At 39.3% G+C, this 14,580-nt stretch overlaps 1 protein-coding gene across 1 annotated transcript in view; it reads right to left on the reverse strand.

Moving 5' to 3' along the window:
- The window catches only part of Arhgef38 (Rho guanine nucleotide exchange factor 38), a 115,688-nt gene that overhangs the window by 5,840 nt on the left and 95,268 nt on the right, over window positions 1-14,580 (reverse strand). Inside the window, exons 10-13 of the mRNA XM_021159127.2 lie at window positions 13,529-13,840; window positions 9,898-10,041; window positions 8,697-8,895; window positions 8,347-8,588 (exon numbers count right to left, since the gene is read on the reverse strand). Of these exons, the coding sequence (XP_021014786.1) occupies window positions 8,347-8,588; window positions 8,697-8,895; window positions 9,898-10,041; window positions 13,529-13,840 (897 nt within the window). The remainder of the gene's footprint in view (window positions 1-8,346; window positions 8,589-8,696; window positions 8,896-9,897; window positions 10,042-13,528; window positions 13,841-14,580) is intronic.

The following is a 14,580-nucleotide window of genomic DNA, read 5'->3' on the forward strand; positions in this document are numbered from 1 at the left end:
TTGCTTTTGACAGTCACACAGGCCAGCTCTTCCTGGTGGATTGGATAAGATATGGCTGAGATAGGAAAGGAAATGAGCATTTGTTTTTTATCAAAAGGAGTGTAGATTGTCCACACTTGAAGACAATTTGGCAGTTTCTGTAAAAATACTTTTGATGGTTAACCCTTTGAATCAATCTCTTCAGAATCTCTTCCACTTGGATCTGGAGAGATGGCTCCGAGGTTAAGAGCACTGACTGCTCTTCCAGAGTCCTGAGTTCAATTCCCAGCAACCACATAGTGACTAAGAAGCATGTGTAATGGGATTGGATGCCCTCTTTTGGTGTGTCTGAAGACAGCAACAGTGTTCTCATATACATAAAATAAATAAATAATTCTTAGAAAAAAAGAATCTCTTCCACGGAAACAGAAAAACTGACAGACAGATAATGTCTGTACAACAATATTTCTGTATTTATAGCAAAAAGTGGGAGAGACGTGGGAATGTAGAGAAGGATTAGAAAGAGTGAACTAAAGACAATCTTACTAAGTAAACTTGTAGTCATTTAAGTGGCACTTTATGAGAATAACAATATAGAAAATATTCATTTAAATATTTTTTGAAATATAAAATTATAGACTGGGAGATGGCTTTATGGTCGAGGTTATGTTTAACCTCTGCAAAGGACCCAGTTGAGGTCTCAGTACCCGAGTTTCACAACTTGCTACCAGAACTCAAAATCCAGGGTATCCAGTGCCCTCTTCTGACCCCGTGGATAGGTGTCCTAACAAGCACACAGATACACATGTATAAATTTGGATAAATAATAGACACCTACTATTACTAAATAATCTCTTGGATTGGGAGGACTATAAGTCATTTTCACTGTTCCTTCTAAGTTCTTTAATTTTCTAAATCTTTATAATCACACAATAAAATCTATAAATTTACAAAATTAACTGACCTTGAAGAAACTAATAAAATATATTTCAATTAAAATTTTCTGTGACCTTAGAAAAATACTTGATAGTTATTAGATAAGTTGGAAGACCTCAAATTGCTGTTTAATTCATCTTCCAGTAAAATCATACGACTTCTAATTTAAAAAAAAATGTTTCCTTATGATAGAAAATTAAGCAACTAACCAAAATCATGTATATAGTCATTTAATCAAACTTTGCAAAATACATTATTGGAAACCTTACAACTCAGCTGAAGAAATAACAAATACTGATAAGACAAAGCAACAAGCCCACAGAACTACCACCACACCAAGCTACACATAAACACATGAAGATAGATTCTTGGAAATGATTACTTTGTTTGAAAGTAAAGAAGAGAGCAGAATGGGGGAGTTATAAATTACTAATTAAATTTCAGCTGTAATAAGATACTTTTTTTTTTTTGCAAAGCCTGTGATAATTTATGTCACGTGGGCTATAACCTTAATAACTCTTTCAGCTAAGAGTTAGAAACACTCCTAACCACAGTGCTACCCAGTGCTGCTAGGACCCACATCCTAGCAGCTAACTCCCAGTCCTGGGCTTGATCCCTTCCTTTTAGGGTTTTAGAAAGCACACTCTTGTTCTAAGAAGGGGATGCACAGTGTATGCCTGGAGAAAGGGTCTGGAGTCTCTCAAACATGACAATGCTGAATAGAGCCACATGATTAGTGTATGCTTAATTTGGTTTGCAAAATAATACAGCAGTGTGATGTGCTAAATTATAGTCCCCAAAGAATCTACAGGAGCTGGAATCATCAGTTGTAGCCATCTTTGTAATTTGGACCAGTGATAAATATGGTTTGTCAGTGCAGGCATGGATTTTTCAGAAGGATGGCTTAGCTACTGTCCCATTCCTCAACACCCATGCAGTCTTTCACTTTGGCACAAATTTCCTCAAAGGAAAAATAAACTTCAATTAGATATGTTTATTATTATTATTATTATTATTATTATTATTATTATTATATGTGTTTTATTGATGTTTTTTGAGACAGAGTCTTACTATGCAACCTTTGGCTGGCCTGAAGTCACTATGTAGACCAGAATCACCTTGAACTCAAAGAGATCTACTTGCTTCTGAGTCTAAGGTGTTGAAATTAAAAGTGTGACACCATGCCTGGATTAAAATATATGTTTGAAACAAATATACATTCTCATGAGACCATACATTTAAAATTTAAACTTATATAACACTTTTAGATTTTCATTTTTTCTTTTTCTTTTTTTTTTGAATGATATTTTTAATTAGGTATTTTCTTCATTTACATTTCCAATGCTATCCCAAAAGTCCCCCATACCCCCCCCAACTTCCCAACCTACCCACTCCCACTTCCTGGCCCTGGCATTCCCCTGTACTGAGCATATAAAGTTTGCAAGACCAATGGGCCTCTTTTTCCAATGATGGCCAACTAGGCCATCTTCTGATACATATGCAGCTAGAGACACGAGCTCCGGGGGGTACTGGGTAGTTCATATTTTCATATTGTTGTTCCACCTATAGGGTTGCAGATCCCTTTAGCTCCTTGGGTACTTTCTCTAGTTCCTCCATTGGGGGCCCTGTGATCCATCCAATAGCTGACTGTGAGCATCCACTTCTGTGTTTGCCAGGCCCCGGCATAGCCTCACAAGAGACAGCTATATCAGGGTCCTTTTAATGGTGTCAGCATTTGGAAGCTGATTATGGGATGGAACCCCGGGTATGGCAGTCTCTATATGGTCCATCCATTTGTCTCAGCTCCAAACTTTGTCTCTGTAACTCCTTCCATGGGTGTTTTGTTCCCAATTCTAAGAAGGGGCAAAGTTACCACACTTTGGTCTTCGTTCTTCTTGAGTTTCATGTGTTTTGCAAATTGTATCTTATATCTTGGGTATTCTAAGTTTCTGGGCTAATATCCACTTATCAGTGAGTACATACCATGTGAGTTCTTGTCCTTTCCAGTTCTCATATAGCATGCTGACTAAAGGCATACCTTATATACTCAAAATGGAATAAAGTCTGCTTTGAGAGAAGAGTAGTGTCTCTGGACTTCTAGTGCTTTTTATTTCCTTTGTTGTTAGAAGAAAAATTAGACGTTTTCAAGTTGTCGTGAATTGAAGAGCTGAGAAACTTCTCATTTTCAAACCTCAGTCTACACTTTTCTAACTTTAAAGGTGCATATGTTTTTTACCAGAAACATTAAAATATTATTAATATGAATCATAATCATGCATTCCTTTTTTTCTCTTGTTATCTTTATAATGTTTCACTGTTTGCTCCTTTGCCCACTGTAAATCTGCATTTCATTTTATGTATGATAACTTGGCCATACAGCTCAGCTCTCCACACATTTGATTTAACATCACCTATATCATGGCTCACCCACAGATTATTACCCATAAGCATCACACTGTCCCCTGTGGCACCATTGCCACCTCTGTAGTCTCTTACTCTGTATATTCCTGCATTTAATTTTTATTTCATAACTTCATTGCATTATACAATCTCATTTTATTGATTTTATCCCAATTCTCCAGCTATGGACAATAAAACTCATAATGTATTTTAATTTTCCTTTTCAAAACTAAATAGCTTTTAAACCAGCATTTACTATATTAGTTCTAAAGCCAACGTCATTGCATTGCACGAAAAAATACCCATTCTTTTCTCTCACCCTATAGAAGCAAGCTTTTATTTTCTTCATTCAATGATTATTTATTTTCACCAATTAATATATTTTTATGAAGTAATCTGGGGGTTTAATGGAAATATTTTAAGAGGTTTAAACATGAGGGTTAAGAAAAGAGTATTTCTCAGACACTAAAACACACCTGAGAACCTGGGTATGGATCCCCTGATAGAGTTTTCCATTGTTTAATATGTGTGTATATATATGTGTGTATATATATGTGTGTATATATATGTGTGTATATATATATATATATGTGTATATATATATATATATATGTGTGTGTATATATATATATATATATATATATACACACACATATATGAATGATTTGGATGAATTTGAAGCTATTATCATAAAAGGACAGGGTGCCTCCTGAAGCACTTTTGATATGGTTATAATTGATAAGAACAAAGGAAGACCACAGGCATGCTGGGAGGAAGGGTATCTTCGGTGTAAACAAGTACTTTTAAGGAAAAAGCTTCAAAAGTAAGCAAAGAAAGTTAAGTAAGTGTTGAGGTGTCTTTTATTCTTTTTTCTTCTCCATCTTGTCCTCCCTCACTTTGTCTTTGTTCTGAGATAGTAATAAAAATGAAATTGTATATTTTTGTACACTATTTTGCCCTTCAGAGCACTGTAAAACATCTTTCCATATCAAATAGTCTCTTAATCTTCATCTTGATAGATTATTTAAATACCTTAGGATTAGATCATTAGATTGTTGGTGAACTTGCAAACACACAGCATACTCAACATGTGGTATCATTATCATAAGTGATTATAAAATATAAAGGCAAAGACCAGATCATAAACTTGAAAACCAACAACAAACTTGTTTAAACATGTGCTTTCAATTGCACGTTATAGAAAAGGCCACATACAAAGAAGCACATTTCCAAAATAATTGAGGAAACTCTCTGGGGTAGTGTGGATGAAAATGCCCTCCCCAGCCCATAGGTTTGAATAATAGGTCTCCAGTTAGTGGAATTATTTGGGAAGGACTAGGAGGTGTGTCCTTGTTAGAGGAGGTTTTTCACAAAAGCCCATGCCATTCCCACTTAGGGTGGAGTAATAGCTAGTTTTGTGTCAACTTGACACAGGCTGGAGTTATCACAGAGGAAGGAGCTTCAGTTGAGGAAATGCCTCCATGAGATCCAACTGTAAGGCATTTTCTTAATTAGTGATCAAGGGAGAAAGGCCCCTTATGTGTGGGGCCATCTCTGGGCTGGTAGTCTTGGGTTCTATAAGAGAGCAGGCTGAGCAAGCTAGGGGAAGCAAGCCAGTAAGTAACATCCTTCTATGACCTCTGCATCAGCTCCTGCCTTCTGACCTGCTTGTGTTCCAGTCATGACATCCTTTGGAGATTAGCAGCAATGCAGAAAGTGTAAACTGAATAAACCCTTTTCTCCCCAACTTGCTTCTTGGTCATGATGTTTGTGAAGGAATAGAAACTCTGACTAAGACAGGTGGTCATGGGCTCTAATATTTTAAAAATGTAAGCTGCAAATAAACTCTTTCTTCCATAAGTTGCCTAGGTCATGGTATATTATCACAGCAATAGAAAAGTAATGAGACACCCTCCAAAGCCATTCTCAGCTCTCCTTAGTCCTTCAGGACATTAACCAATCTCCAGTGGTCTATAACTCAGTGATTCTCAAAGTCTCAGGGATTACCCTGAATATCAGGTAGAAGTCAAGTCTGCCCATCCACCTGCCGTTGTCAGGCTTCACTTGAATCCTCAGCAAGACTACAGGATGGCCCCAACTCCCCTTAGGATGCACTTCTACAAGTCTGGAGGATGGGAAGACAGTATCACCACTATTTAGTGTGTGTGTCGATATGGACTTCACTTCTCTTAAACAGACATCCAGGAATGGATTTGCACCCTGCCATGGTAAATATATGTTTTATTTTTAGAGGAAATACCAAATCATTTTTCAACTGAATTAAATGCTACATGTTTTCTTTAAGAAAAGGGGAGAAGAAGGGAGGAAATTTTCTCTTTCTCAAAATAGAAAATACCTTTTAAAAATCCTATTTATTCTCTGTTTCCTCTGAGTTTGTAAACCAGATAACATAGTTATCATAGACAACTGGCCTCGCATAAATACTAGCATTATTAGTAATAAATTGGGTTGAGAAGCACATTTTGGATCAGTGGTTACATGGGATCTCTGATAACTTCCCTTAGATTAAAATGATTTTGCTCATATTGAGAGTCTTCCCATTGCAAGCTTAGATTATGCCCCAATTCATTATAGCAGAGAGAAATGATGCCTGTGGGGACTCCAGCAGGTGGAGGAAGAGAAAGTCAGAGGCAGGAGGGACCACTGACAACAAAGGTGTATGGGCTGGTGGTTCTCAGTCTTCTAATGCAGCTGCTCTTCATCCTTGGAAATCAGGAGAAAGGAGTGGAGTTTCATGTTTGCCACAGGCTGATGTTTCTACTCCACCGACTCTCAGGTCGTATGTGAATACTTATATTTATGGGTCACAGTTTAAGAGAATGATATAGCATAGAGGTCCAGATAAGTGACTGAAAATGGTTGAAAATTATATCTTTGTCAAATCTCATATCTGATGTGCCCCAATAGAAGTTTTTGCATTGCTATTTAAACTTTTAAAAGAAATCAGCTGTAGTCTGTACTGAGTGGCTGGGCATTGCTTGGTGCCACTGTTTCTTGCTCTGCTCTTTCCCAAATGTATTAACTGGCAAATGTTAATACATTAACTGGCAAATGGTTAAAAAGCTGTATCTACATCATAGAATACTGTTAGGTAGTAAAAAAAAAGATGCAAAATACATATATTTACAGCAGGGATGAATATTAAACACATGCTGAGAGGAAAAGCCAGCTACAAAACACCATATACACTTGTACCCCTGTGAAATATACAGAAAAGGTGTAATAAAGAAATGGAAAACAGATTAGTGATTTCCAGAAGCTGCATGTTGGGGAAAGCAGGATTGCAAATGAATAAAAAGGATCTTTGGGCACAAAAGAAATGTTCTGAAATTGGTTTGCACCATTAATACTAAATATCCTGTAGCTATGCTAAAAGTCGCTGGATGTTACATTTAAAATAAGTGAATTCCATAGCAGCTAAATAAGACTTCAATAATGCGATTTATAAAGGGCAGCATGGCAAACGCTGCAAAGATGTCCTCTATAACCTGTGACCCCTCAATATACTTATTAATTTTTCTTACAAATGTATTTATAAAAGTGTAGAAGAGGAGATGAAGAATACTCCTGGTTTTACACTTTTAAACACAAAATATTTTCAGTATCTTTGACTGGGTTAGTAATTATGTATATGACTTATTCTATAAAATGGGTGTGACAGTATATGCTCATAGTTATATCACTTAGGAGGCTGTATCATGAGATTCTGCCTCAGCAAAACTATAAAAATTTAAAGATATGTTTCAGAGAATTATTTTAAGGAATTAGCTATATAAATAGAGTGGTGTTTAAGTGTTAAAAAGGTAACGCCTATAATATGTTTTTTTGTGTATATATATGTATATATATGTGTGTTTATATATGCATAAAATATATCTGAAAGACATGATGTCTTTGAGGAATAACACTAAAGGGGAAAAGAATAAAGAACTTAAATTTAGTTTATGCATATCATTCCATTTCTACCTTCTGAAAATAAAAAATGTATTACCCCAATGGAAAAGAAATTTAGGCTAATGAAAATTACTGTGTTAAAAAGGTGGAAAATTAGGTGGTCACTACTTGGAGATTAATAGTTGAAAACGCTGAAACTTTATGAGGTAGCAAAAATGAGCCTTACATTATAATTAGCTTACTGATTTATGAAGGGGCTACATCAGTGATCTTTGCATTGGCGCAACTAGCAAAAGGCAAGTGGGAATGCTTTCGTGGTTAGCATTAATAAGTGTCCAAGTCTTCCCCAGTTTAATGAAGACATTGCTTCTAAAACAGTGGTTCTCAACCTCCCTAATGATGCAGCCCTTTAATACAGTTCCTCATGTGGTGACCCACCCAACTATGCAACTATTTTTGTTGCTACTTCATGACTTATTTTGCTTCTGTTATGAACCGTAGTGTAAATATTTGAGTTTTCCAATGGTCTTAGGCAACCCCTGTAAAAGGACCATTTGACTCCCACAAAGGGTTGTGACCCACAGCTTGAGAAACACTGTTCTAGCTGATTCAGCAAAAACTTCCTACCTGAAACTGATGATCACAACTCAGCTGCCTTTTTCCAGTGGCAGAGCATTAAAAAAGAAATTTCTGATTACTCTGAATTTTTACCAGTAGTGACTGCTATGGTTTGGTTGCCTATTCTATGTCAAGAGTTTAGCGTGTACATCATTTCTAGTCAAAAAAAACTCTACAGTATAGGGGTTTTCTTTCCTTTCCTTTTCCTTTACCTTTTCCTTTTCCTTTTCCTTTTCCTTTTCCTTTTCCTTTTCCTTTTCCTTTTCCTTTCCTTTCCTTTCCTTTCCTTTTATTTCCTTTTCTGTTTTGGAGGAAACAGGTTTAGAGAATTAAATTCTTTGCTCAAGAGTCCTCAGATGGTATGTGCTAATTGGCCTAGGTCTTCTCAATGTCAAAGCTGTCCATTTCCCTATCCATTTTTTATCTCGATGTGAGAAGTTAGAGATCCTTTCATTTGAGTGACCAAGCATCTTTTTACATCAAGGCTTAAAGTCTTACCTGCTCATCTACCTCTTGAAAATGATCAGCATCAGCACCATTTGTTTCAAACTTCCCACAAGAGCCACTAAGAGATGAGCTGCTGTCACTTATGCTGACTCTGTCACCAGCTGGCCGGCAAGACACAAAGAGACTGATGTTCTCGAAATCGTCGTCACAGAATCTGTTGTCTGCATCCACCTTCTGCCCTTTTCCTGGGTTGTAGGGCTTTAGGAAGGAGGAATACACGTAGCCTTTTGCACCTGGTAGAAAGAAAGAGAAAGCACCAGGGTTATGCGAGGGTACCATCCCCAAACACGCAGAGACTCCTGGGAAGTAAGGGTGGTTAGTCTGTGGGAAAAGAAACTTACATCCGGTGTCGACAAACCACCTGCTTGTACTCCCCAGGGGATCCTTCTGTTCCAGGACAGCTACCAACTCCCCTTCTAGAAGATTGATATCATGTTCCTGGGTGGCATTACACTTGCGCTTAGCGCGGTAGAGTTCCTCTGCTCCATATGTGGACAAAAGTTTGGAGCGGTGAGCGTCAGTTTGATGTGGCACTTCTGGCTGAGAAAAGTAAGAAGTCCTGATTCAGATGGACGTACAGTGACATCCTCATTGAGTCTATCAAGATTTTCCTTTAGAGAATTATTTCACTATAGAAGTTATATATACCAATCTGGATATATGACAAGGTGGATGCTTGGGTTGGGCTGTTAGTATATTCAGCTGAGATTTTCAGTTTAAAAATCTCGAGTAAGCACATGAGGGCAGTGTTGTAGAAAAGAAGGAAAATGCAATCAGGCATAAGGATTCGGAGGCTCAGGGGCTGGCGAGGCGACACAGAGGATAAAGACAGCTGTCCCAAAGCCTGATGACTTGAGGTCAATCTCCAGACGCACAGAGCAGAAGGAGAGTGCCAGTCCCATAAGTTATCCTCTGACTTCTAAACGTATTCCTCTGTGCACGTGTGTGTGTGTGTGTGTGTGTGTGTGTATACAAGCAGATACACACAATAAATAAATAAATTACATTGAAATTTTAACAACAGGTTTTAAGATGACAGAGATTCCAACAACTCCTAACTGTTGAGTGATAGTTTATTATTTTATATTTAATTTCTTGCATAGTAAGTACCTTGTAATTTTAATTCAGTAAATTGCCTATGTGCATCTTTTTCTGAGTAAACAAGGCAGGAGTCACAAAGGGGTGCTTTCCAAACTCTGGTATTAAGTGACTTTGAAAAAAAAAGTCACTGTATTTCTGTAGGCTGGAAATGGAGTGGGTTGGAAATGGGGACTACACCGTATGATTTGTCTCTTTAAAACCCTAGGCAACAAATCTGAGTATCTGCTGTGTTTCAAGCGTGTTTTGGCAGGTTAGGGAACTGTCATGAATAAAACAGAAACAAACATCACTTTCCTACGGAGTTTATAATATAAAAGGTAGAAACAGTAAAATAAACAGCATGTGATTTGGATGGTGCGGACAGTACAGGGATCCATGTGATACAATCTGGACAAGGCAAAGAGATGATGTTTTCACTGCCAGGGACAGTGCTAAACTCACCAGCACCTGTGCAGGCTTCTTCTTTTCAAAGCTAAGTTTCCTCTCAATGAAGGTGGCACTGTTCTCCTTTACAAAAGTCAGGTTGTGAACCTCTTCTAGCACTCGATTCTGAATCTCTGAGATGCCTAAGACTGGCAGTGGCACCTGTGGAACAAACGGTGTGGTGTTTTCAGATAACCAATCACTCTGGGTATTGACTCTGCCGGGGTTGTGGTAATGGTGGTGATAGAGGTAAGACAGAGCCACAAGGAAGAATCAGGGCAACTCCATAGCTTCTAGAAAGGTGGGCAATCTGATATTACTGAAGTCTCACAAAATGGTAGGAGTACATTTTAAAGTTTCAATACTACATAGGAGAACAAAGCAGGAAAGAAGACAGAGCCAGGAGTAAAGTTCTGGGAGCCATGGTGCTAGTAGTAGCCTAGGTGGAACATCTGGGGACAGTAGGGGTCAAGGGGACAGCAGGGAAGTACAGGGAATGAGGCTACAAGTGGCATGGTTAAGAGTGAGTGAATGTCTGTCTTGTATGTTAACATGAACTATGTATGGAAGCTAGAAGCTAAAACTGAGCAGTTGTCGCAGGGTGGCTAATAGGAAGGGAATGGAGGAATATTAGTGAAATGAAAGTAGAGTGAGGAAAGTTGATCGAGGCAGGGGGATTTGAGCAGGACAGGCAAAGGCTTAAACATTATAAAGTAGCTACTTAGGAACTATGATCTTGCAATCCAAGTTTATATATATATAATCAGAACATAGACTGTAGGTGATTTGGACAACAGAGAGACCATAGCAGAAGCTAAATGTTTAAGCAGGATAAAGGGCAGGTAGGTGGAGGAGGGAGAGTAAGGAATGGATTAACCAAAACTAAGGTTATATTAGGAAACCTTACAAAACCCTATTACTTTGTAAGCTAACTGAAAATACAATTTTTTAAAAGATGAGTTAGAGCAACCGTATCCCACATCCGTCAATGACGCTGCTCCCAGAAGATGTGAATCATGAAATAAAAATCTCAGAGTTAGGCATGGACCCATCATCCCTTTGAGTTTTTGGTCAGAGAGATCCCAGAAACACCCAAGGCAATATAGGCTACCACCATTGCTGTTCATGGCCTTTAATAGGTTCATGGTAAGGCTGTATTCCTTGGACAAAGATACCATGGACTTTGGTTGCAGGACACAAACAAATAAATCTCTAACTGACCAGGAAATTCTTGACGGTTAGCTTTCATAACTCTGAGAGGTACATACAAGCTACTGTGAGGTCAAAGATACAACGGTATTGCCCAGGACTGGACCCCCCACTACTTATGCCACAATACTGACTTGCCAAGCAAGATACACTTATTAGTGTAATAGTGACAAGAGGGTTTATTAGGTAACCAGCCACTCTTTTGATCATAGTTAAGGCCTACTCCATAGAAGAAAAAAATCATGCCTATTACTGAAAACATGGTCAGAAAAACATGACTAGGAAAATCATAGGCCTAAGAAGAAAAGCTATTTATGTTTCACAAAGTAGTCACATAGTCAAGCTGCCTTCTAATTTTTATGTTTATATGTATAGATTTATGCCCCCTTACAACCTTGGTGAGAGGAACTTCTTACTGTAAGGGTGGGTGTTAAACATGCAGAGATGTGTTACTATTCAAAGTGCTGAGAATGTGCAAGTATGATTATGGATAGGACATCTGTATCAACCCTACCTATAGCCAGAGCTCAGAGAACATTGTGGAAAAGGAACTGGAAAGAATCTAAGAGCTTGAGAACGGGGAAGAGTATTGTGAAATGCTGTTCTTGGAACATGACATTCCTGTTACACACATGAACTCATAGCATCTGTGGTTAACTACTGAGACATGCACAAGATCATGACAGTTAAACATTTCACCATGGATTGGGGAGAGACTTCCAAAGCCCCTCTCCACCTTGGAAGCTATTAACAGAACAGAGAGAGAGAGAGAGAGAGAGAGAGACAGAGAGAGAGAGAGACAGAGAGACAGAGAGACAGAGAGAGACAGAGATAGAGACTGACAGAGAGGTTTCTTTAGGAATGTGGCCACTGGTTGGTTTCTAGTGCCATAGCAGAGGACCCCATACCCATGCATATGTGGACATCAGTATTTGGACTCCACAGGTATAAACAAACAACAGTGCTCCAAGGTATCTGTCTTCCAATCTGCCTTTCTTAGTAGCTATAGAAAACTATGTCGCCCCCTAAGTAAAGGTATAAAGCAATAATAGTAATAATAATAATAATAATAATGAGGAGGAGGAGGAGGAGGAGAAGAAGGAGAAGGAGAAGGAGAAGGAGAAGGAGAAGAAGAAGAAGAAGAAGAAGAAGAAGAAGAAGAAGAAGAAGAAGAAGAAGAAGAAGAAGAAGAAGAAACATGGGATATGAATATTCCACACAGAAAAGTAAAAGAATTCTCCAGAGTAAGAGTCATCTCAGGATTAGAGTTCTTCATCAGATAAAAGGGAACCACCACAGAGTAAAGCAGATCAGAAAGCTCTGGGAAGAATTTCTGCAGGAAGACACAATTGATAGAAGTGTGTGTGTGTGTGTGTGTGTGTGTGTGTGTGTGTGTGTGTGAGAAGGAGAGAGAGAGAGACAGAGACAGAGAGACAGAGAGACACAGAGAGACAGAGAGAAGAGAGACACAGAGAGAGAGTGAGAGAGAGAGTATGTGTACACATGTCTGCTCACATAAGAGCATGCACATACCCATGTGTGCACTGGCAGAGGCCAGAGGGCCCAGGTCTTCCTCCATCCCTTTTCACCTTACTTTATGAAGCAGGGTGTCTCACTGAACCTCGAGTTTACCAAGTGGCCACACTAGTTGGCTGAGCAGTCTCCCAGGATCTGGGTCTCTAACTCCATCACTGAGGTCACACGTGTGTGCTGTCTTGCCTGGCTTTAGGTGGGTGCTGGGGATAGGAACTCAAGTCCTAATGCTTGCATTCTACCCACTAAACCACTGAACATCTCCCCCAGTCTTCTCTGGAATCCATAACCAGTGATGATTTAGTCAACAGCTCAGAGTAGGAAATAAAAAAGGAGCAACTGGCAGAGGGAAAAACCCAGTACCATCTTTAGAGGAAGCAACGTGAAAGGAAAAGTAAGTACATAGGCAGCTCGCAATATGACTGCTGGCTAGCCTCAAGCAGCACACAACACTGTATACTTACCTTTTCTTCAGAGCCTCATAGTCATGTAAGATATTATCAGGCACTGTGTGGAGGATGCCCAGTGTCTCCGTCTTATTTCCTACAACTATTGCATGTGACCACAGTCACATCAGAACACAACTGTGGAGGCACACATCGTAGAATAGAATCATTTTATGGATGATACCCTAACCTGACTGATTTGACTTTACCATTTTAGCAATTTCTCAGAAACCAAGACTCTCTCTTCTCTTCCTCTAGTGTAAACTACATGGGGGAGGTTTTCCTTTTAAGTATTCACAAAACAAAACAAAACAAAACAAAACAAAACAAAAACCCAGAAGGCATCTTTAAAACTATATGATTCAAGATGCATAAGGACATCTGAGCGACTTCATACTTAAACAACAACATGTAAAGGCCACATGTACGCACACCCCACACAGGGGTGGCAGCGTGCTCACCGTCTTGACTGTGGAGTAAGCCTGCAGAGCCACCTGCATCAAGTCCCGGAGGAGGGTAACAAAACTGCACAGGCAGTTCAGCAGGATCGTCTTGGCAGCCTGGTTGAAAGCCTGCAGCTCTTCCACAAGTTGGGCGTTGAGGGCCTCGTACTCTCGTTTAGCTAAGTCTGATTCAGTGGCTGCTGACCGCGGCAGGGAGCTGTTATAGTCCAGTAGCTTGTCATAGCGTTTCTGGATGAGTTTCTGAGGTCCGGGGAATAAGGACAGCAAGGCTGACAAGGGATTCAGGATAAGTCTCTGAGAACGAGCTGCCTGCAAAAGAAAAATATAGCCCCATTAGCAAGAAAAGGATGGTTTACTCTGTGACCCTCTCTCCTCTAAAGCTCAAAAGGAACAGGACAACATCCAGTTATTTGTTAAAAAGCTCTCACTTTTAGGAGGTTTGCCTAAGCTTATTTATTTAGGTTTATTAACCGGTAATACGGAGCCTGAAGATGAGAGTCAAGAGAAGCTTGCTCTCCAGCATCATGGCTCTACTATCTGCGGCCGTGCTGTGGGTGCCTCCTTCAGGACCCTCCCTCCTTTGGAACCCCAGAGCCAAGCTGGAGTCTCAGATCACATCAGGGGAAATGTTAGTGTGCGGCAAGGACTGACCAACTCAGCACCCTCACGTCTTGCTGTCAGTGAGACTGACAGCATCAGTCTAAGGAGAGACTACATCTCACTCTTCCACATTGGTTTCAAACCTAGTTTTTAACCTCGAGGTTTGTGTTTTGGATGGAATTGTGTTCCCCGTGCAAACACTGATTCTTTAAATGTCTGTCTTATTCCTGTGGCAGAAGCGGCCAGAACTAAATGTATTGATGCACATCCGAGGGCTGAGGGCAGCTGACTTGGTGTCTGAAACTGCTATTATGGCAGGTCTGAAACATTAACGGAAAACTTTGCAGTAGCGCCAGACCCCATGTCAGTACTCAAGATCCTAGATTTAATTTCTTTTTTTCTTGTGTCTTTCCCCTGTATTCTGAAATATACTTTTATCCTGTGTCTGA

Source organism: Mus caroli, chromosome 3 (genome assembly GCF_900094665.2).
Source record: "Mus caroli chromosome 3, CAROLI_EIJ_v1.1, whole genome shotgun sequence".
In the NCBI taxonomy this organism is placed as follows: domain Eukaryota; kingdom Metazoa; phylum Chordata; class Mammalia; order Rodentia; family Muridae; genus Mus; species Mus caroli.